Source organism: Eumetopias jubatus, unplaced genomic scaffold, assembly GCF_037043125.1.
Source record: "Eumetopias jubatus isolate StellerSeaLion01/CBP00866 unplaced genomic scaffold, mEumJub1_p1.0 scaffold_7, whole genome shotgun sequence".
NCBI lineage: Eukaryota > Metazoa > Chordata > Mammalia > Carnivora > Otariidae > Eumetopias > Eumetopias jubatus.
In genome coordinates this window covers 59,175,866-59,199,394 of record NW_028274813.1, presented here as the reverse complement: position 1 = coordinate 59,199,394, position 23,529 = coordinate 59,175,866, and the positions used below count along the sequence as shown (strand labels likewise).

Here is a 23,529-nt window from a genome sequence, read left to right as displayed (position 1 = left end):
TTGGTGGGCAGTGGGACACTGTAAGGTTTAAGGCAAGGATTATCTAGCATCCAAGACCACAGATCCACAGTGAAACTATTGTGAACTACCACTGCAAGAGTTTAAAGGAGTTCAGTAGTTCTTTTTATTATTCAACATTCAAATATAAAATTTCAACAAATTGTTTTTTTCCTGTTTACAGCTTTATAAAGGTATAATTTATATTCCATAAACTGCAGAGAACGTACAGATTAGTAGTTAGTGTAATGTATTACAATATAATGTACAGGTGTACAATTTGATAAGTTTCGACAGATTTATACACCTTTGAAACAATTACTGCAATCAAGATAACTGAACCTTTTTTCCCCCAAGTTTTTATTTGAAATCCTGATAACTGAACCTTTTCATTCATCTGCTCCCTTTGGTATCTGCCCCTGTTTTCACCTGCTCCTACTGCCCCCAACCAACTACTGATCTGCTATGGGACACCACAGATTAAGTTGCATATTCTAGAATTTTATACAAATGGAAGCATACAATATATACTGTTTTGTATCTGGCTTCCTTTACTCAGCATAATGATTTGCCAGGACCTTTGCCTTGATTACTGTACTGTAGCTTTATAGTAAGTTTTGAAATTGGATCATGTTAAGTCCTCACGTTTTTTAAAAAAATCATTTTAACGATTTTAAGTTATTTGAATTTGTGTATACATTTTAGAATCAGCTTGTAATTTCTGTAAAAAAAAAAAGCCTGCTGGAATTTTGATTGGGATTGCATGTAATCTATAAATCTATTTGGGGAGAATTGCCATCTTAACAGTGTTGAGTCTTCTAGTTAACAAACATGGTTTGGAATTTTATGTAGGTCTTTAATTTCTCTTAGCAATGTTTTGTAATTTTCAGTGTGGAGATTTTGGACATCTTTTGTTGGATTCATTCTCAAGTATTTTATGTCTTCTTGGGCATTATTTTCCAATTGTTTGATACTAGCATATTAAAATACGGTTGATTTTGTGTGTTATATTGTATCATACAACCTTGATAAGTCACTTGTAGGCAACTAGGGATTGTTTGTAGATTTCTTGGAATTTTTGACCTAAAAATCATGTCACTGCAAATAGGAACAGTTTTACATTTTCCTTTCCAATCTATCCCTTTTATTTCCTTTCCTTGCCATATTGCAATGGCTAGGACCTCCAGAACAATGTTGAATAGATGTGATGAGTTGAGGCACTTTTTAATATTTTGTTAATGGATATAAAGGTGTCCACCTACTTGCTTTCATAAACAGTGTTACAGTGAACAATGTTAAAAAAAAAGTTGAGGCACTTTTGCCTAGTTTTCAATTTTAGCAGGAAAGCAAAAATATAATGTTAGCTGTAAGTTTTTTTTGTAAATTCTCTTAATCAGATTAATGTTCCATATGAAGCATATTTGCACAGTTATTTCTTTATTATTATCATGAATGGGTGTTGGATTTTGTCAAATGATTTTCCACTATCCATTGAAACGATCATATGCTTTCTTCTATTTTCTGTTCATACTGTGAACTGTGTTGATTTTCCAAATGTTAAATCAATTTTTCAACCCTGGGATAAACTCTATATGATCAGAATATATTATACTTTAAAAAATATACTTTTGGATTTGATACACTAATATTTTATTAAAGATTTCTGGATCTATATTTGTGAGGGATATTGGTAACATAATTTCCCTTTTAAAAAATGCCTTGTGAGGTTTGGTATTATGGTTATGTAAGTCTCAGAAAATGTTACCATATTTTCTGAAAATATTTGTGTAAGTTTGGTGTTATTTCTTTCTTGGCTGCTTGAGAGAACCATCTGTGCCTGGAAGTGTCTTTGTGGTAAGATTTTTGGTAATGAATAATCTTACTTAATATAGGACCATTAGGATTTTCTGTTTCTTATGTTAATTTTGGTAAATTGAGAATTTCAGGGATTTGACCATTTTATCTAAATTGTTGGATTTGTTGCTATAAAGTTGTTATATTTTCTTTTTTTTAAAGATTTTATTTAATTATTTGAGAGAGAGAATGAGATAGAGAGAGCATGAGAGGGGGGAGGGTCCGAGGGAGAAGCAGACTCCCTGCTGAGCAGGGGAGTCCGATGCGGGACTCGATTCTGGGACTCCAGGATCTTGACCTGAGCTGAAGGCAGTCGCTTAACCAACTGAGCCACTCAGGCGCCCCTATATTTTCTTATTACCCTTTAATATCTTTAGGATCTGTAGTGAAAAGAGTTTTTTATTCCTGATATTGGTGATTTTATTCTGTCTTGTTTATTCTTAAACTGTCTAGGTAGGGGTTTTAAGAATTTTGTTGATGTTATTAAAGAACCAGCTCTTGGCTTTTAATTTTCTCAGTTATATTTCTGTTTTCTGTTTGATTGATTTATGTCCTTATATCCTTCTGTTTATAAGGTAAACAGAATTGTTTGGATGGGTATACTTTACTCCTCTTTTTCTAGATTCTTAAGGTAGAACCTTAGGTTATTGATTTTAGACCTTCTTCTTGATTTAAGCCCTTAAGCTGTACTATTCCTTTTAGTCACTACTTTAGCTGCATCCCACACATTTTGGATATGTTGTACTTTCATTATTATTTAGTCTAAAATATTTTCTAAGATTTAATATTTTTTGTATTCCATTTTACTATTGATTTTTTTTGTTACACTTCTTTGTATTGCTTTAAAAAATTGTTTCTCTAGGAATTATAATATACATGCTTAACATTTCACAGTGTGGAGTTATATATCGAACTAGTTCACATAAAATGCAGAACCCTTACAACCATAGTTACCTTATTGGCCCCATCCCAGTCTTTTTGGTTCTTGTGATATGTGTTGCATCTATGTATACGAACACCCTACAAGACAATGTGATTTTCATACAATTGAAAAAAAAAAAACAAGGCTAAAAAATGGTCTTTTAAACTTACCCAGATATTTATCATTTCTAATCTTCATTCATTCCTGAAGATTCAGATTTTCCTCTTGTGTAATTTCCCATCAGTCTGAAGAAATTTCTTTATTATTTCTTACAGTTTTCTAGTCTGCTGGTGAGCAATTCTTTTAGTTTTCTTGTATCTGAATATATCTTCATATCGTTTTCATTTTTTAAAGAATATGCTTGTTAGATATATAATTCTGTGTTGACAGTACGTTGCTTTTTTTAGCATATTACAAATCTTGTTTCACTGTCTTTTGGTTTCAGTGGTTTTTAATGGGAAGTTTTTGTCATTTGAATTGCTTCCCCATAAATAACATATTGTTTTTCTCTGTCTGCTCTCAGTATTTTATCTTTGTCTTTGATTTCCAGTAGCTTACGTGCGGTTTTCTTTGGCTTTATCCTGCTTGGAATGTACTGGGTTTCATGATTCTATAGATTTAGGTATTTCTTCAGATTTGAGAGGTTTTCAGACATTATTTAAGTATTTTTTCATGCCATTCTCCCCTCCCCCTTTAGGATACTGCTTACCCATATGTTAGAATTTGTGATACTGCTTCACGAGGCTCTGACGGTGTTCCCTGCACCTGCCCCCGGCCCTGGCTTTTTTCTTTCTCTTTTAAATATTGGATAATTTTTGTTGATTTATCTTCCAATTCACTGACTCTTTTCTCTGACTTCTCCATTCTGTTAGTTCAATTTTTATTGAAAGTATTGTATTTTTCAGATATAAAATTTCTACTTTTTTATTTTTACTTCTTTTCTAAGATTTTCTATCTTTTTATTCATCATTAGCGTATATCCCTTTACTTCATTGAACATAGTTATAATAGTTGCCTTCAAGGCCTTGTTTAATAATTTCAACTTCTGTGTCATCTCTGGACTGGCATCTGTTCATTATGTTTGCCCTTGAGAATGGGTTACATTTTCCTGGATCTTTTTATGCCGAGCAGTTATTTTTCTTATATCCTGGACGTTGTTAATGTTATGTTGTGTAGACTCTGGATTCTGTTATATGCCTCTGAAGAATGTTGATGTTTTTCATTTGGCAGGCAAGTCACCAGGTTACACTCACTGTAAGCTCTATCTCACTCTCTATGATTGGAAGTTAAGTTCAGTTAAATCTCACTTTAGCTCTTTAAGCCATTGTGCAAAGCCATTTGAGTTTGTCCTATGTATGCACAGTTCAGGGGTCATTCTAGACTTGTATGGGGTTTAGATACAGAATTAGGGGATTACATTCTCTGACTCTCTCTCCTTCAGGATTTTTTTCTCACTCCTCAGTGGTGGTTGTTGCCAGGGGTCTTTTCTCTGATTTGTCTGGCCAGAATGATGAAAGGCTTTCTATTAAAGTTTTTGCCACCTGCACTAGACCATTCTACAGTATGGATGGCATTTAGGGAAAGACTACAATAAACCTGGAAACTTGCCTCCAGACCAGTGTTTCCACAAGTGTCTACTCTCCTCCACAATTTGCCTGCTTTTGTTTACTTCTAAGGATCCTCAGGTATTTGTTTTTTATATTTTTCCCAGAGTTTATCAACTGTTATTAGTGGGGGATTTTCTGTAGGTGTAGATGTGGAACTCAAGCAAATTATTTTGAAATTGAAAGCATGCAACATTTAACATGTCAAAAACATGGTAATAATATAAAAACTTTTATTTTCCTATTTTGGCTATTTAAGTAAATTAGAAGAAGGAAGTTCAAGAAGGAAAGACAGAACATGGGGAGAAGAAAAAGGCAGGGAGATGTTTTGTTGTTCCATTGTCTGTTATGTATTTATGTTTGTATGTATATATGTATATCACAAAGTCTATGGGCGTATTCTAGGTACTGGTTTTAACAGTAGAATAAGTTTTAGAGTCTTGAAATTTCTATGGGCTTCTGAATAGTTTAGAAAAGAGCTTTTTGTGAGTTTGAAAACAGATTTTCTCTATTTTCTATATCATTTTTAACCAGCACAATATAAGTGTGAGTTACTATTATTGATATTATTAAGATTAAAGACAGCAAAACAAATATTACAGAAAGTATCAAAAAATAGAAAAAATACCATTATCTTATTCTTTTAGCAAAGTTGTTAAAATGATTATATACTACCTATTAAGCTTTTTCATAAATTATGATCAGTGTAAAAACAGATCTCACTTGTACCACTGCTATTTCAAAAACAAGTAATTGTTTTCAGAATATTTTTGTTTTTCTTGCAATGTGAAGATTTTACCAGATGTGATAGACTTTCCTTGGACTTAGATATTTCTTTTGGAACTTTTGTGTGCATTGGAAGTTGAGGTTGATATGAAATTTAGGAAGTTAATCAAGATGATATTTGCCCATGGACCCAAGAGAACCTAAATCTTGTCCTTAATGTGTCACTCCTCCCACTGAGGTGCCCATGACTATATATAGAAGAGATCAAGGCCTCCATCTAACCAGCTGGCACTTTGGCCCGATTCTCAGTATAATAATCTGGTGAACTAGGCCTAACATATGAAGGATTCCTTTTCCCGTGTGAGGTGGTTCCACGTAACTTAGAACCGAATTATCTGGTGGTCTGCTCTGTTCATTTCTACCTTAGTTGATGTATAGAGCAGAGTATGGATATTCTGTTCCAATAGGAGGAACAGACACGCCTGCAAGAACCAGAGAGCAACCTGCCCCAGAATCTAGAGAATCCACTAGTTTGCTCTCTTTGGGTTTCTAGCCATTTGTGGTTGGAGAAGTTGATTCTCATGTCTGATCACACCTTGTAGGAGAGGAAAGAAGGCTGGCTCTTGGCCTTTCTGACTACCTCACTGTTCAGGCACTGAACCTCCTGGGAGAGGAAAAAGAAAAAGGCTCAGAATTCCAATAATTGGGAAAGAAGCCAGAGAGTAAAATTACTGCTCAGGTTGTAAAGATTTCAAGCATGTTCTGTCCCATTTTAAAGTGTAAAGTAAACTTAACCTGGATTGTGAGCAGCAGGCTTGACACCGTAAAACTTTTGGGGACAGCTACATTATTTTTCCTTGAGACTCTCCAAACCAGAACTAGTCTCTTTCTTTTAATAAACTGCTAAAAATAAAATAAATTTAAACATGCTAAAAAAGAGAACATGTTATTTTCCCATGAGATTGGATGTTTAAAAGTCATTTTACATATTTTGTAGTGTTGAGGGGTGGGTGGGGGGAAGAAAGGCACCAAGCTTTGATGGACTGCCCCATTAGCTTTGAGATACCACCTGCCTTGAAAACACAAAAGAAGTTCCTGTCAAAGTTAGAAGTTCTATACCCTATTGGTTTATTTTTACATGTGAAGAGCAACTTTCCTTTAAAGAACTCAAGGGAATGTACTGAGAAATGTTGAACAATGAACACTTGATAAACTTCAATAGCAAACCAAGAGCCTGAGAAAAGTTGGGATGGGAATACAAAGCAGGAACTAAGAAACAAAAGGGAAGTGCAGTTGGGAGACTCAAGTCAGATTCTCATCAGGTATTAATGTGCTTCTGTTCTGTGCTCTCTTCCAGTCACAGCCTTTTGTAGGAAGAAATGCAGATGGTGTCAGTGTGAGCATATTACCACCTGTGCAAACAATAATAGCCAAAACCCTATGAGGATGATTATACAGCATGTTTTATAAAAAGGGAAACTTCCTTAAGGGTTTTAGAAATCATTTCTAATATTCATATAGTATGGTGCAAAAAAGAACAAACAGTATATTATTTTCACTTTTTAATATGAAATCTGGTTATGGATAGAACTGAACTCTTCAAGGTCTAGGCATTGATGGGGATGGGTAGAGAAAGAAAGCCTATTGATTCCCAGGTGAGAGCTCTGCCATGTAGCAGGGTCTTCTGTTTGAGAATCACCGGCAGATATTAGAGATTAAAAGCAATATGATTCTATTTAGAGGCTAAATAAGATGTTTTGTTCATATTGACCATACTGCATGGTAAATGAATAAATCTAATTGTGAAGGTAATTTTTTTAATGAATTAATCTTAAATCCAACCAAGAATGTGGATAAGATGATAAGCAAAGAAATGCAAAGTAAAATAAGATTTTTTCCAGTCTTAAATCCATCTTATTTTGGTATATGGCATAAAATTAGGTATAATTCCCTCCCCACCCCCAAATAATCAACCAATTGCCTCAGCACAACTTATTGAATAATTCTTATTGCCAATTTAATGCTGTCTTTACAATATAACTCATAGTGTTTTTAATTCTTTTGCTCAGTCTACATGATGATTCTAGCAGTAGTATATCCGTTTTAATTCTTATATCTGTGTAAGTTTTAATTATCTTGTTAGACAAGTGCTCCCTCATTTCCCTTTTTCAAAATTTTGCCTAATCTATCCTGTTTGTTTATTTTTATTTTTGTTTTTTTTTAAAGATTTTATTTATTTATTTGACACACAGAGAGAGATATAGTGAGAGAGAGAGAGAGAGAGCACAAGCAGGGGGAGCAGCAGGCAGGGGGAGAGGGAGAAGCAAGCTCTCCGCTGAGCAGGGAGCCCGATGTGGGACTTGATCCCAGGACGCTGGGATCATGACTGAGCCTGAAGGCAGCTGCTTAACTGACTGAGCCACCCAGGTGCCCTAATCTATCCTGTTTATTACTTCAAATGAGTCCAGAATTACTTTTCAGAGTTCAAAAATAGAATTTTTAGATTTTGATTATGATGGCATTAAACCAATACAGTATTTTGGAAAGACCTTATATGATTAAAATATTTGATTTTTTTCACCATGGACATTAACTATTTAGTCACATCTTTCCTTTATGTCCGGTAAAATTGTAATAATTTATTCATGCAGTTTCAGTACATTTCTCATTATGTTTATTGCTAGATACTTATTCTTTTAAAAAATTGTAAATGGAATTTTAATCACTGTGTTTTTGAATGGATCATTTTGGTATAAAGGAAGTTATTGGGTTTTGCATAAAATTAAAAAAAAATTAAAGCCTTGCAGAAGTCTATTATAATTCTAAATAGTTCTTTGGTTTAGATCTTCTAGGTAGATAATCATATTTGCAAATAATGATATTCCGGAGGTGTTTCTGCTTTATTATTTTTTTTCAAAGAACCTTGGCCTTGGGTTTCCTAAAAATAAACAAATTGGTTTTTCTAATTCATTATTCTCTACTTTTATTTTCATTGTTTTACTCTTATTTCTTAAAACTCCTCTCTTCTTGGCTTCTGTGGAACTCTTCTCCCCATTTTCCTCTGTGTTGCTCCTGCTCAGCCCACCTCCCAGAGATGAATCTCACCTACCAAAGAATCTGTCATTGGGCCCTTCCTTCTCTATTTATATTTCCTGTTAGCCTGGCTTTTGTTAATGACCTCTGATCTCTCAGGATCTGAAAATCCACTTAATGATCATAGATGAACTGTCCCTGATGAATACCAGTTTTTTAAAAATTATGGTCATAAATACACATTACATAAAATTTACCATTTTAACCATTTTTAAGTGTACAAGTCACTGAATAGCAGAAGCTTTATTGTGTACTTGGCTATGACCAAGACTTCATCAAGATGATTCAAATTCCTATTTTATGAACGATCTTTAATTGCTTCCATTTATTTCTTCTCATTGGCCAGATCCTATCAGTTTTACCTTGTTATGTCTCTGTTTTCACTCTGCTCTGTTACCAAGGCCAGGTCTTATGCTCAAGCTGTGGAGACTCTTACTGGCCTCCTTCCCTTTATTCTTTGTCCCATTCAATATCCCTCAAGCACCAGATCCTATCAAGCCATATTCTGTTAAAAGTTTTTGAATGGTTTTCAGTAGCCAAGAGAAAAAGTACAAATATTTGGCATTCAAGGCCTCATGATCTGGCTGTAGCCTACCTTGTTGCTGATCACCTCTCTCCCTTCATACAGTCTGCTCTAGCTCAGGAGACATATTGAGGGAAGTGGGCTGGGTAAGGGATGGAGACACTCAGGACCAGTTGGAGAAGGAAGAGGAAACTGCCATCTTGCCCCAAGAATAAGGATTTGGCCTTTGCATTGCCAGAGCCTTCATTTTTTTTTTTCTCCCCAGAGAACCTGCTAATCTGGAATTTTATGTGAAAATCTCTCAATTTAAAATTGTTGTTACAAATTAGTATCTTGGAGCAATTGAAAAACCTCTTTGTGGGCTAGATCCATGTCACAGTTGATGGCAGGGTTTCTTTAGATTCTCTGTGTCTGTCTCTCTTGTCTGGAATTGGGACATTACATTATAGTCTAAAGAAATGTTAAATCCAATAAGAGTTTCAAAAATTCCCACTGTAAAAAGGTTACTGCTTTAAAGGTTTTCCATGGTTTCTGTGAAAAGGCCAATAGTCGGATTTAAAATGATAAAAACTAATACCACCCACTTGTGCCTCTGGGAGCACACCGAGCGTTCTACCCTAAGAGGCTTTTTTTTTGAGCTGGATTTGCATTTATTGACATGAGTTTTGTTATAGGTATGTAATATATTGTTATTTCACAGGACAAATTAGTCAAGATGTCCACAGTTTCGAAGCATTTTCGACTGAAATACAAAGAAGAATCGTACATCTTTAAAGAGCTGGGGAAGATGCGACAGGAAACTAAAAAGGATCTTCTTCGATTCAAGCAGAAGTTGGCCTCCAAGCCGGCTGTGGATGAAGCCTCAGTGTGCGGCCTCCAGGCCCCCTGCCCTGCTCCTCCTGGGGAGAAGGTCAGCGCCACCTACGATGGACCCCAAAAGCCATCACGGTCCCCTCGAGCTAAAGGCCCTACGACCCCCGCTGCGGCCCTCCTGCAGCAGGCGCCCCGAGGCGCAGTGCGGCCCTCGGCCCCGAGCGAGGTGGCCGCTCCCGGGAAGACCCGGCCGTTTCGCCCGCACGACTTCTACTTGCGGAGTTCTGCGTTCCTCCGGCACCAGCCCCAGAAAAAGCCGCCGGTCATCGCCTCCAGGGCTGGCACATCGAGACCGTTAGTCCCGATGCCGCCACCTGCGGCAAGGGAGAGGGCCGGGGCGCGCCTGGGCCCAAGGAGCCCGCGGCCCACGGGCCCCAAGCCCGTCCTGTACCCAGGCCGGGAGCGCGCCGCGAAACGGGAGACGGCCGCGCTCGCAGAGGCCCGCCAGGCCAAACCCAGGAAGGGCAGCTCCGTTTCCAGCCAGGAGGGCGACGCGGAGTCGGGCGGCCGGCGGAGGAGAGCCCGGAGTCATGCCCTCTCCGTGAGCTCAGGCTCAGCCAGCCAGCGGCGGGAAGCGCGCGGATCAGTTTCCGAAAGCCATCCGGGGAGCATTCCGCAGGGCGACTCGTGGGAGGCCGCCCCGCAGGCCGCGCAGCCGGTGCGAGTGATCCCGACATCCATAGAGGAGATCATCGCCTCACGGCAGTCGGAGGCCCAGGTGGCCTCCGACCAGACTATCAAAGAGCTCATACAGAGTGTCCTCGGCCAGAACTACGACATTAACATGGAAGTAGGTGAACCAGAAGAAGAGTTAATATTTCTCCTGGGTAAATGCAACTTTAGGAAACATTCATAGCATATTTAAGTGCATATGGTGTGTTACAAGCTAGACAAGCTAGACAAAACACTGGGGTGTTATTCAAGCGCTTTGAATTTGGAATTCGAATTTTTGAATATTCCATCGAGGGGGAGTGTCCACTGTTTCAGTGAAAGAAATTGAGAGGTTATCTCAAAAATTAGCTCAAAGCACATTGGTTGTAGACCTGAGTAAGACATCACTGGTAACCTTTCGTTTCAAAGTCTTTGTGACTATCTAGTATTGAAATAACAGAACAGATGTTTTATATGGAAAACTCAGTCATTTTCTGTTATAACTTAACATTAGCAGTACATTTTTATACTAAGCAGATCAATATATTACTACTAAGAAGTTGAATTTGTAGTTCTGTGACATTTTTAGTGAAAATCACTCTCTTAAAATATATATATTTTTAAGATTTTATTTATTTGACAGAGAGAGAGGTGAGAGAAAGCAGGAGGCAGGGAGGAGGGAGGGGCAGAGAGAAGGGGAGAGGGAGAGGGAGAGGCAGGCTCCACGCTGAGCAGGGAGCCCAGGATCATGACCTGAGCCAAAGGCAGACACTTAACTTACTGAGCCCCCCAGGCGCCCCTCTCTTAAAATGTTTTTTAAAAATTTACTTCCTAGGCCTTCCCAGTTATAGAGATTATAAGTGATTCTTGTGTGCCAAGCAAAATGAGACACAGTTTGTGTGCATTTTGTCCCAAGAACCTCATTAGGTGGATACCTGTAAAAGCCCCATTTTACATAGGATCTTTCCTAGCTTTAGTGATGTTAAAGGATTGGCTCAGTGTCCAAACTAAGGAATGGCAGAGCTGGGATTCTACCCAGGTGGACATACCCCAGAGACTGGACTGGAAACACGCCAGAACTGTCCATTTCTTGATTGTGATATGTCCCCAGGAGGGAGCAAAGCTAGATAGGGTTATAGGTTATGATATTTTGTCCATTACATAGACTGCTGTGGCAGGGACATTCAAAGCAAAAATAGTAACAAGGGAATCTGAGTCCCACAGAAAGAGAGAGGGAGAAGGGAAGGGGGGAGAGTGGAGGGAAGGGGAGGGAAAAAGAAAAAAAGAGACATAGGTTTTTTGAGAATGGCAATGAGGATGACCGTAAGAGGGAAGATTCTGTTACTGTTCTTGGCTGTGGCACCAAACTTCTTGTTAGTACACAGAATCCTGCTGCCACATTTTGTCTTTAAAAAAGTTTCAGCCCCAAAATACACTCTAGGCTGTAAGGAATGTGATCATAAAGCCCATTAGGGAACAAAAACATGTAAGGACAAGAGTCCCCAGTGTCGTCTTTGACCTAATGTTTGTCAGCAGAATAGGACAAATGTTTTCAGTTAAGACCGACATCTCCTCACAGTTACTCAACAGATCAGTGTGGCTGCTTTAGGGCTGTGTCAAAATGAGGATTTCTTTTCTTTTCTTTTTTTATTATCTTCAGTTAGTCACTGTGTAGTACATCATTAGTTTTTGATGTAGTATTCAACCATTCATTAGTTGCTTATAACACCCAGTGCTCATCATAACACGTGCCCTCTTTTTTTTTTTTAAAGATTTTATTTATTTATTTGACAGAGAGGGAGACAGCTAGAGAGGAAACACAAGCAGAGGGAGCAGGAGAGGGAGAAGCAGGCTTCCCGCCGAGCAGGGAGCCCGATGCGGGGCTCGATCCCAGGACCCTGGGATCATGACCTGAGCCGAAGGCAGACGCTTAACGACTGAGCCACCCAGGTGCCCCAACATGTGCCCTCTTTAATACCTATCACCCGGTTACCCCACTCCTCTCGAAAACCTCTGTTTGTTTCCTGGAGTCCAGAGTCTCACATGGTTTGTCTCCCTCTCTGATTTCTCCCCCTTCAGTTTTCCCTCCCTTCCCCTGTGGTCCTCCGTACTGTTCCCTATGTTCCCCATATCAGTGAGACCATATGATAATTGACTTTCTCTGCTTGACTTATTTCACGTAGCATAATCCCTTCCAGTTCCATCCATGTCGCTGCAAATGGTGGGTATTCATCCTTTCTGATGGCTGAGTCATATTCCATTGTATATATGGACCACATCTTGTTTATCCATTCATCTGTTGAAGGGCATCTTAGCTCCTTCCACAGTTTGGCTATTGTGGACATTGCTGCTATGAACATTGGGGTGCATGAGCCCCCTTTTTTCACTACATCTGTATCTTTGGGATAAATACCTAGTAGTGTACTGCTGGGTCGTAGGGTAGCTCTATTTTTAACATCTCGTGGAACCTCTGTACTGTTTTCCAGAGTGGCTGTACCAGCTTGCATTCCCACCAAAAGTTTAAGAAGGTTCTGCTTTCTCCACATCCTCACCAACATTTGTTGTTTGCTGTCTTGTTAATTTTTGCCATTCTAACTGGTGTAAGGTGGTATCTCACTGTGGTTTTGATTTGTATTTCCCTGATGGCTAGTGATGTTTAGCATTTTTTCATGTGTCTGTTAGCCATTTGTATGTCTTCTTTGGAGAAGTGTCTGTTCATGTCTTCTGCCCATTTTTTGACTGTATTATCTGTTTTTGAGTGTTGAGTTTGAGAAGTTCTTTATAGATCTTGGATACAAGCCCTTTATCTGTAATGTCATTTGCAAATATCTTCTCCCATTCCATGGGTTGCCTCTTAGTTTTGTTGACTGTTTCCTTTGCTGTGCAGAAGCTTTTTATCTTGATGAAGTTTCAAAATGGGGATTTCTAATTAGCTTTTGTGTGGGTCTCACAGAAAAAAGGCATTAGGGATGTGCACTGGCGAGCCTTAATAGAGAGAACAGAGGTCTCAGTGCCTGCCCCTGTACGAAATAACTCTGTGACATAGTCAAGGTACTTGACACGGAGAGGGGCCCGTATTAGAAACTGGCTCAGAGTCCTGCACAGTTGGGAAAAGTTACCTTTTCAGAGCAAGGGCCATAAGAGAGGAATGCCCTTGCTCTGAAATCCATTTTGGAGGGTTCAAATAGAGTAAAATGTAAGAAGAAATGAGGAATGAATACCAGGACAGTGAGTTCTGTTCTTTCTGACATTTTATTTGTTTTGTGTATCCATTTGTGGTGCTGCAGCCACCTGAATTGTTCAATGTAGAGGAGGGGCCTGGAGCATTAGAGTCAGGAACCAGGGGCACTAGCGCTGTGTTACAGGACTTAGCCTGTATCAAATGCCTTAGTCCACCCCTCTTTTCCCTTATATTGATTTTTAGTGCTTTCATGGTTTTTAGTGCTTTGGTGATTTCATTCTTCCTTTTTAAATTTTGCCTTTCTCCACCCCAACAATTCCAGAGGACAGAGCTCTGCATTATTTTGAATAAAAGTGCTTTCAAAAGTTTTATTAGGATAAGAAATGGCTGTGGCTGCCTGGGTAGGTGATAGATTGTAATAAAAAATACAGGTGTAAAAGTGGTGTCTAAGTTATGATTTTAAAAAATTCCTAAGATTAGAATAAGGACATTTGTTTGAAACATTTGTAATTTATATAAACAACATCCTTTCCAGGATAAGCAAGGAATATGGCTCTTCACTTTAGATATTTTACCTTGGAATCACACAGCAATTCTCAGAGGGAAAGCCGGAGGTAAAGACAATATTGGCAGGCTGTGTTGTCTTTGTTTAGAGCTTGGGCGAGGCCATTCCAGACCTGACATTCAGAATTTCACAAACAATAGGTCAAAAGTTGCACAGAATACCTGAAGATTGAATTTAGCTGTCAAATGTAGGTCAAACATCTAAACCAAGTTTTCTCATCCTTAACACTACTTACATTTTGGGTTAAATAATTCTTTGTTGTGGGTGGCTGATCTGTGAATTGTAGGTTATGGATGCCAGTAGCATAATCCTCTTGCTCTCCTTCCTCACCCCCTGCCCAAGTCATGACAATCAGAATATATATATGTTGCTAAATGAGACCCTGGAGAGTAGGGCACCCTCCCTCCGCACATTGAGAATCACTGGCCTAAACAGTATGAATACACCATGGCAGGAAGAATAGAAATGTTATATGGTCCTATGTTTGCTTTACCGAGGAATCAGTTACTCACAACATACATTCTGATTATATGAGACTAAAGTTCAGAGACTATCTTCCAGATGTTAACTGAGGTTGAAGGAACCAGCCCATCCTTGCTCCTTTCATGTGTAGCTGCTTTTTGCCGCAAAGCTCAAAAGAAAAATGGCTTTAACGTGACCTAGGTAAGAAAGAATTCATGTTCCAAGATCTTTCATGAACAAATAATATGTAGCCCACAAATGTTATATCACGAAATTTATACCTACTTCCACTTCAGGAAAGATGAAATAGATGTACTTTCCCCTATTTCTTCCATACAACTAAATATGCTATATATAAGACAAATATGAGAGTCCTCCAAAAGGTGGAGAGGGGAAGACAGATTGGCTAGGGACTTTGGGTTCCAAGGAATCACAAGCATCACAAAGAAGTGATGCTTCTTTGGGCTTTCTTTTTTGCTTCATATCCTCTGGACTTGAGATAAAGAAGCTGGCAAACTAGGAATGTCAATGGATGCAGAAAACGCCCCAGCAAAAGCCAGCTCTCTTTAGCCAAGGGATCAAGAAAGGCAAAGACTAGAAAGACAAAATTTTTAGACTTTCTACTACTCAAACCAGAAACAGCAGGAAAAAAAATCTATGGCCCCATCCCCACACCCACCAGCCATTGCTGAATGGGGATCCTGGACTGTCAGTCTCACCAGGCTGTAACAAGTTACCCCAACCTTCTCCCCACTGAGGTGGTGTCAGTGGAAAGTTAAGACTTTCAACAATGCTCAGCAGTAAAGAGGCTGCCCTCTCCACTTTCCCTGTGTCACTGGAGGCCATTTGGGGAACAGTAAGGAGATACCCCTATCCCTTACAACTAGGATGGTGTCAGTAGACGCCTAGTGGGACCCAGAACTCCTACTCCCACTCAGCAATAACAAGGAAGCCCCCACCCCTGGTGTCAACAGAGACAAAGTTGGAACCTGGACTACTACCCCTACCTGGCAGTAATGCCCTCCCCCCAACTACCCCTTTTAGAGTAATGCCATAGGAAGCCAGCTAAAATAGGAAGTTTAAATGAGATCCAGACTCTCATAATACCCAAATGTCTAGGTTTCAGTAGAAAATAATTTGTCATACTAAGAACCAGGAATATCTTGACTTGAAAGAAAAAATGATAATTAATAGATGCCAACACTGAGATGGCAGAGATGTTAGAATTATCTGACAAAGATTTTAAAATGGCCCTCAAAAAAATGCTTCAGTGAGCAATTATGAGCACACTTGAAACAATGAAAAAATAGAGTTAGCAGAGAAATAGAAAGTCACAGTAAAATCAAAGATATAAAGAGGAACCAAAGGAAATTTTTAAAGATTTTATTTATTTATTTGAGAAAGAGAGAGAGAGAGCATGCGAGCACATGAATGCAAGCAGGGGGAGGGGCAGAAGGAGAGGGAGAAGAAGAGGAAAAGGATCCCAAACAGACTCTGTGCTGAGCATGGAGCCCAACGCAGGGCTCAATCCCACAACGCTGAGATCATGACCTGAGCTGAAATCAAGAGTCAGATGCTCAACTGACTCAACCACCCAGGTGCCCAATCAAAGGAAATTTTTAGAACTGAAAATACAATAAGTGAAACAAAACCCCAGTTGATGGCTAAACAGCTGAATGGAGAGGATAGAGGAAAGAAACAGTGAATTTGAAGATGGAATTTGAAGATGGAATACAACTTACTCAATTGGAACAACAGAGAGACAATAGACTGAGAAAAAAAATGCATACAACCTGAGAGACCTATGGGACTATCACAAAAGATCTAACTTTGTGTCATCAAGATCCTGGAAACTAAGTGAACCCCAAACCAAAGAAACCCAAAAGAATCCACAAAATAGTCAAACTATATATAACAGTCAAACTTCTGAAAATTAAAGAAAACAATGAAGCCTTTAAAGCAGTGAAGAGAGAAACAGTGTGTTACCTATGGAGGAAAACAACTTGAATGACAGTGATTTCTCATTAGAAACCATGAAAGCCAGAAGAAATAGGTACAATATTTTTCAAGTGCTGAAAAAAAAGCACTGTATATCCAGAATTCTGTATCCAGTGAAATTATTCTTCAGGAATTGAAGGGGAGATCAAGACATTCTCAGAGAATTTGTCAATAGCAGTCCTACCTTAAAGAATGGCTAAAATAAATTCTCTAAAGAGAAAGGAAATTATTCAAAAAAAGGACACCAAGAAGGAATAACACAATAAACAAAAACTATGGCTAAATACAACAGATTTTCCTTCTCCTCTTGAGCTTTCTAAATTGTGTTTGATGGCTGATGCTAAAATTATAACACTGCCTGATGTGGTTCTAAATGTATGTAGAAGAAATTTAATTTAATTTAAGACAATTATAAAGAGGGGAGGGTAAACAGATATCAAGGGAGAGAATGTTTCTATGCTTCACTCTAATTGGAAAATGACAATACCAGTAGACTGTGTGGTAAGTTATGTATATATAATATAATGCCTCGAGCAGTGACTAAAAAAGCTATACACATTCACTCAAAAAACACTATAGATAAGTCAAAATAGAGTTTTAAAAACTGTTAACTCATAGGAAGGCAGGTAAACAGAAATGAAAAACAGAAAAAAGAAAACAAAAAAATAAAGTGACAGCTTCAAATTCTAACATATCAATAACTACATAAAATATAAATTGTTTAAATACACCAATTGAAAGAGATAGGCAAGTGATTAAATACATAACCCAACTATATATTGTCTACAAGAAACTTCTAATATGATGATATAGGCAGGTTGAAAAAAAAGATGAAAAATATGTCATACACACATTAATTAAAAGAAAGCAGGAGTGGCTATATTAAGTTCAGATAAAGTGGACTTCAGAACAACAAAAATTACCAGAGACATAGAGGGGATTACAATACAGTAAGAGGGTCAATCCACCACGGAAACAAAGCAATCCTAAATATGTACACACCAAATAATAGAGCTGAAAACTATGTGAAATAAAAACTGAAAGGAGAAACAGGAAAATCTACAATTGTTTTTATTTTTATTTTTTTTAAGATTTTATTTATTTATTTGACAGAGAGAGGCACAGCGAGAGAGGAAACACAAGCCAGGAGAGCAGGAGAGGGAGAAGCAGGCTTCCCCTTGAGCAGGGAGCCCGACACGGGGCTTGACGCGGGGCTCGATGCAGGGCTCGATCCCAGGACCCTGGGACCACGACCTGAGCCGAAGGCAGACGCTTAACTACTGAGCCACCCGGGTGCCCCCAAATCTACAATTATAGTTGAAGACTTCAACATCCTTCTTTTAACAGCTGGTAGAAAAGCTAGACAGAAATTCCCCAAGAATATAGAAGAACTCAACAATACCATTACCATCAGGATCTAATCAATATTTATAAAACACTGCACCCAACAATAACAAAATACACATTCTTGTCAACTGTCCATGGAACATATACTAAGACCGTATCTGGATCGTAGAAATGAACTTCAATACATTTAAAAGAACTGACATCACACAGAGTGTCTTCTCTGACCATAATGGAACAAAACTAGAAATTAATACCAAAACGGTAATAGGAAAATCTCCAAACACTTGGAAACTAAACAACACAGTTTTAAATAATACATGGATCAACAAGGAAATCTTAGGGGAAAAAAAGACATTGAACTAAGTTAAAATAAAAATGTAACATGTCAAAATTTGTGGGACAAAATCAAAGCAGTACACTTATCCACTGAAACGAAAACTTACATTCAAATAAAAATCCGAGATGAATGTTCATAGCAGATTTTATTATTTAGTGACCAAAAACTAGGAACAAAGCAGATGTCTTTCATGGAGTAAATGGATATATTAATCAGCAATAAAAAGAAATGAAGTACTGATACCTGTAACAACTTGGATGAATCTCCAGAAAATTATGCTGAGGTAACAAACGAACCAACCAACAAAAAATCAACAAAAAACAACACCCCCTCCCCCAAAAGAAAAACAATCTGTCAACATTAGATACTGTAAAATTCCACTTATATAACATTCTTAGAAGGACAAAATTATAGGAATGGAGAATAGATTTGTGGTTGTCAGGGGCTAAGGACAGGTTTGTGGTAGGGGAGGGTGGGAGGAAAGTGTGTGTGGCTTGAGAAAGGCAACGTGAGAAATCCTTGTGGTGATGGAAATGTGTGTATCTTGACTGTATCAGTGTAAGTGTTCTGGTCATGATATTGTATTAGAGTTTTGCAACATATTACCATTGGGGCAAGGCAGACAAAGAGTACTTAGGATATATCTGTATTATTTGTAACAGTGAATATGAGTCTACAAGGGTCTCAAAATAAAAACTTTAAAATGTTATCAGATTCTTGATAAAAATGTGTTTCTTTTTATAAATTATAAGAAGAAACACAAGGAAACAATATATTCCCTTCTAAACCCTCCTTAGCTCCCCATAGTAACCAATGCTTATTGTTGTTTTTCCTTCTACACTTATTTTAATATTTTAGTGCAAATGTGTATACATATATGCACACAAAGTTTTTTCTTTACAAAAATAAGAACGTAGGGTATACATTATTCTGCAACATACTCTGTGACACATATCAATATGTATAGCTTCTAAGTTGTTCCTTTAAAGAGCTGCTTATTATTTCATAATCCTTAAACATTTCTTTGGCTCTTTGCTTTTAAAATTTCATCTTTCCCTATCCTAGGAATAAATTTTTGCTCATTGGAGGTATAAATTAGGGAACCTACCAGGATCTGGGGCAAGAAAAGCAATTTATATTGTTTGAATGACATAATACAATTGGGAGGGACTAGTTTGGACAAATCTTTTCTATTCAAGATGACAGACACATTTATTACATTTTTCTCTTACACATTCCCTCTGTGCAGTAACTTTTTGTCCTCATAGACATAACAGCTTAAGCTAGTACAAATGAAATAATGATTAAGAAGTTTCTTGATTTACACCTTTTTTTTTCTATGAAGTTTTAAAATCTCAGATAACATTTGGGTACTCTCCATAGGTACCAAATGCTTATGTATTTAATTTACATTCATTTTTAGAAGATGGAAAATATTATATTAGTTTTTGAAGGAAAATTCCTATTCCTTTAGTCAGTTTGATTTGTAGTCATGATCTTGAACCAAGTTAGAAGTTGTGCCTTCAAAATAAGCTTATTCTTTTTGGATATAAGTGCAGTTTATTTTCCATGAGGATTTTCTTTCAAGATTGAATACCAAGTTACTTGAAAAATGAAATGCTAATTTATTGTAGAATTCAGATGTTATTTTCTGATTCTTAGCACAGATGCCGCTCAGCAATAATTTTTTCTTTTGCCTGTTTGTATAATAACGTCCCTTAATTTAGACTGTACAGGACAAATGCATTTGAATCTTGAAAGTGATCCATTTTCGCATATACCAGGGTTTAAAGACATGTGAGGAAAAGTAAAGAAGTTTTAAATGTTGGCAAAATAATTGCTTTTTCTGAACATCTCTCATCCCAAATCAAGGCAGCCTACTAGACTGTGTAGCACATTATCTAGTTGTACTGAATATATATTTCATTTTGGGAGGGTATTACTTTATGAGTACTTGGTTTCCCTAGTCCCCTAAAAAGTGCACCGCATCTTCATCCCACCATAGTGGAAAAGGATGGCTTGACAAAATCTGTCATATTTTTTATCTTTATGAGTTTTTATGAGCACAGTAGAAAAAGGTTAAATTTTTAGCTTATTGCATTGAAACTGAAAATAATATATTCTCACTTAAATAGATTTTCTTTGACATGTTTTACTTTGTGTTTTTATCATATGGAAAAGAACTTTTAGAGTGTTGGTGATAAACTTTTCCATAGTGTTTCCTTACCCTCATTTTTCAGTAAAATATGTCTGGAGCTGGAAGATAACCTAATTAACTATGTATTTAAATAACAAAACTGAGACCAGTTGAGAGCAAGTGACTGTTGCAAGGCCATGTAGCTAACTAGCGTAATGGAGGCTGGATCCCTTTAGTTTTTCTGACAGCCAGACCAGAATTGTTTTTATTCTTATTACATCATGTTGATGGCACTTCCTTTCTCTCTTTCCCCCCCATCGGTCCCTTCCTTTTCTCCTTCACTATCGTAAGACCTAGACCGCAGGTATCCAGAATCTTTTTTCACCATGGTTTCTCCCTTCTCAGATTTCTGTGATGATTGCATTAGTGGGAGGACCATCACACTCTCCTGTTCAGGGATGGTCACCCTGGTGACCTCTGAGCCCAGCACATTTAGGTCAAGAAGCAAGGATCTACTGCTCACAGAGCCCTGTGGTGATGGTAGAGATGGTGACTGTGGGATGGGGCTCAGAATGGACACCTAAGATTCATATTGAGTCAGAACATTAAAGGATAGAGGTGGGATGAATTAACAGGTATTGACGACACTAGTAGTTGATTATATAACACTAGCCAGTTACAGTCAGCCAAGTACCACTGATTCTGCCAACTTAAGTTGTTGTTAATATGAACAAAAGGTAAAATCTCCGTTATCTGCCATCTCTCATGTCAAATAAAGGCAGAGTAACAGATTGACCTACTTCTACTTCATCTTATTAGCTGTACTTTATTTTATTTATTTTATTTTTAAATCTTTGAGCTATTCTCAAAGTGAAAAAAATACCCTCAAACACTTTCTCTTTTTAGCCCAGTGGGTATAGGTAGAGTCCCCGTCCTTTTGGGGAACTTTTTACATACTTGAAATTTTATTATCTGTGGTGGTCTGGGGTCTTGTTGAGAACCCTTGACTTGAGAGAATGAAGTGTGTCAGTGGCCTTACCAGGAATTCCCTTAAAAGCTAGGATGAAGAGCCAGTGCTTTGGATATTATCTAAGGAAGGATGCAGGATTGCCATGATCACGTGGGTAAGTATTAATTGGCATACTGGTCATCAAATTTGGCCAGTCTTGGTAATAAGTAAAATCCCCTGCACCCGCCACCCCTTCTGCACCTTTTAAGTTGGTAGTCTATCTTCTCTGGAGATCTCAGAGATAATGCAGTAAATAAAATTCCTATTCTTTGCTTGGCTTACTGCAAATTTATTAAGCACACAAGAGAAGATTATAATAAAGCTAGACCTCATCATCTCAGCCAGATTTCCCCTCAAGAACATCTCCAGTCTCAAGCTCTTCATCTCTTAATCATTTGAAATAAAGTTCTGAAGAAATGAAAGATTGAGACAGCTGAGACACTTTTCATTGTTCTGATTTCATTATGCTGTTGAGACCTGCCTAGATGTACAGTCTTTGACAATCATTTATTGCTTTGGAAAGTGATTATTAAACAGTTCACTAAATTATGGCTTTTTATGCATGACTATTCTGTTGCTCTTTAGGGTTAAGTGAGAAAGCTTATTAAATATCCATTTACAGTGGAACCTTTGAAAGTGCTAAATAGCATGCATAATTCATATAGGCTGTCACCAGTGCAATGCCAAATTAGTTTAGCCAAATATCAAGTAACAAGGAAATGGGAGTAAGTAGCAGTCCTAATAGAACTTATTCTGGGCAGCTAATGGGTGCAGATAATCAGAAAACCCCAAGTAAAAGTGACTTAGATAAGATGGAAGTTTATTTCTCCCTTGTAAAATGTCATGTAAAAGGTAATATAGGACTGATATAATGTTCTGCAGAGTCAGGAATCCTACCTGCCATCTTATTGCTTCACTGACTGTGACCCTCATTACCAAGGTCATCTCAAGGTCCAGTGTGGCTGCTGCAGCCATCGCATCTGCATTCCAGTCAGCAGGAAGGTGTAAATAAAATAAGAAAAGCATGTGCTTGAATTTGCTCACCACTTCTGCTTATATTTCAATAGCCAGAACATAGCCACATGACCACATCTAGCTACAAAAAAAGGATGACGAATGAAGTCACTATTCTGGGCAGCTGTGTACCATGATTCACATACTATTACTATGGAAGAGGGTAAAAGAGGTATTGGGGCAGTTTCTGTCATAGTCTCTATGTGTGATGCATCTTCTATGGAGACTTACCTTTCCAGCAAAGTTTTATTGAGCACCTGCAGTGTTTAGCATTGTGCTGGGCTGAGAATTTAAAGTTTTTATTTGTGACCCAATTTTTAGCTTTAAGCAGTTAGGTAATACACAAGAGAATTGGCTGACAATGAAAAATGGTGGAAAAAGCCTTGGAATTGCAGTTTGATGACTTTGACAGGGATTCTTGGTTTAATTTATTTGTTTCTTAAAATTATTGGTGTGTGAGTTTTCTCATCCCTGCAGTTAGAGTTTATATTTGCCTTATAATACTGTGAGAGTAAAATGATCTTAAATAAAGCAACACATGTTAAATATACTGCATTTTTAAAAAGGTTTTTAGTATATACTTTCACATTGCCTTTCAGTAAGTTTGAACCACCTACATTCCCGCCAGTAGTGAGTACCAATCTGTTTCCCTACGGCCCACAGCCTTATTGTGTTTTTGAATCTATGCTTATTTGAAAGGCCAATGGCTTTCCAATGCTTTTCAGTTGTGGGAACCTTTCTTCAAATGAAATATTCAATGAACGTTAAATATCCCAAGAATTTAATAGCATGGCAGCAGTGTCTCAGTAGGGAATGAGGGACCTGGAACCTACCTGCTGGATCCAGGCTCACATCAGAACCCTCTGGCCATTAAGACATTTGGCTGTCCATTCAGTTTTATTGGATACCTGTACCAGACATGGGGAAACAACAACGTACAAATGAAGTTCCTGCTTTCTCGGAGTTTACATTCTAGAGAGAGGAGGCAGAGGATAAACAAATTGGTAATGTCTCAGGTGGTGATAAGTGACATAAAAAAGAATAATGCTGGATAGGAGAGATAGACAGTGATGGTGTGGAGAGATATTTAAATCAGATGGTCAGGAATGTACCGTAGAATGTGACATTTAAGCAGAGGTCTTGAAAGAATGGGGCAAGGCACAATTCCTATAAATGGAAAGAACATTCCAAGCAGAGGGAAGAAACATTGCGAATCTCCAAGGCAGGAATGTTCTT

General features: G+C 37.9%; 1 protein-coding gene across 1 annotated transcript in view; it reads left to right on the top strand.

Annotated features, from left to right (window-relative positions):
• Window positions 1–9,434: 9,434 nt before the first annotated feature.
• The window catches only part of TTC6 (tetratricopeptide repeat domain 6), a 192,799-nt gene continuing 178,704 nt past the window's right edge, over window positions 9,435–23,529 (top strand). Inside the window, exon 1 of the mRNA XM_088025049.1 lies at window positions 9,435–10,382. Within this exon, the coding sequence (XP_087881175.1) occupies window positions 9,435–10,382 (948 nt within the window). The remainder of the gene's footprint in view (window positions 10,383–23,529) is intronic.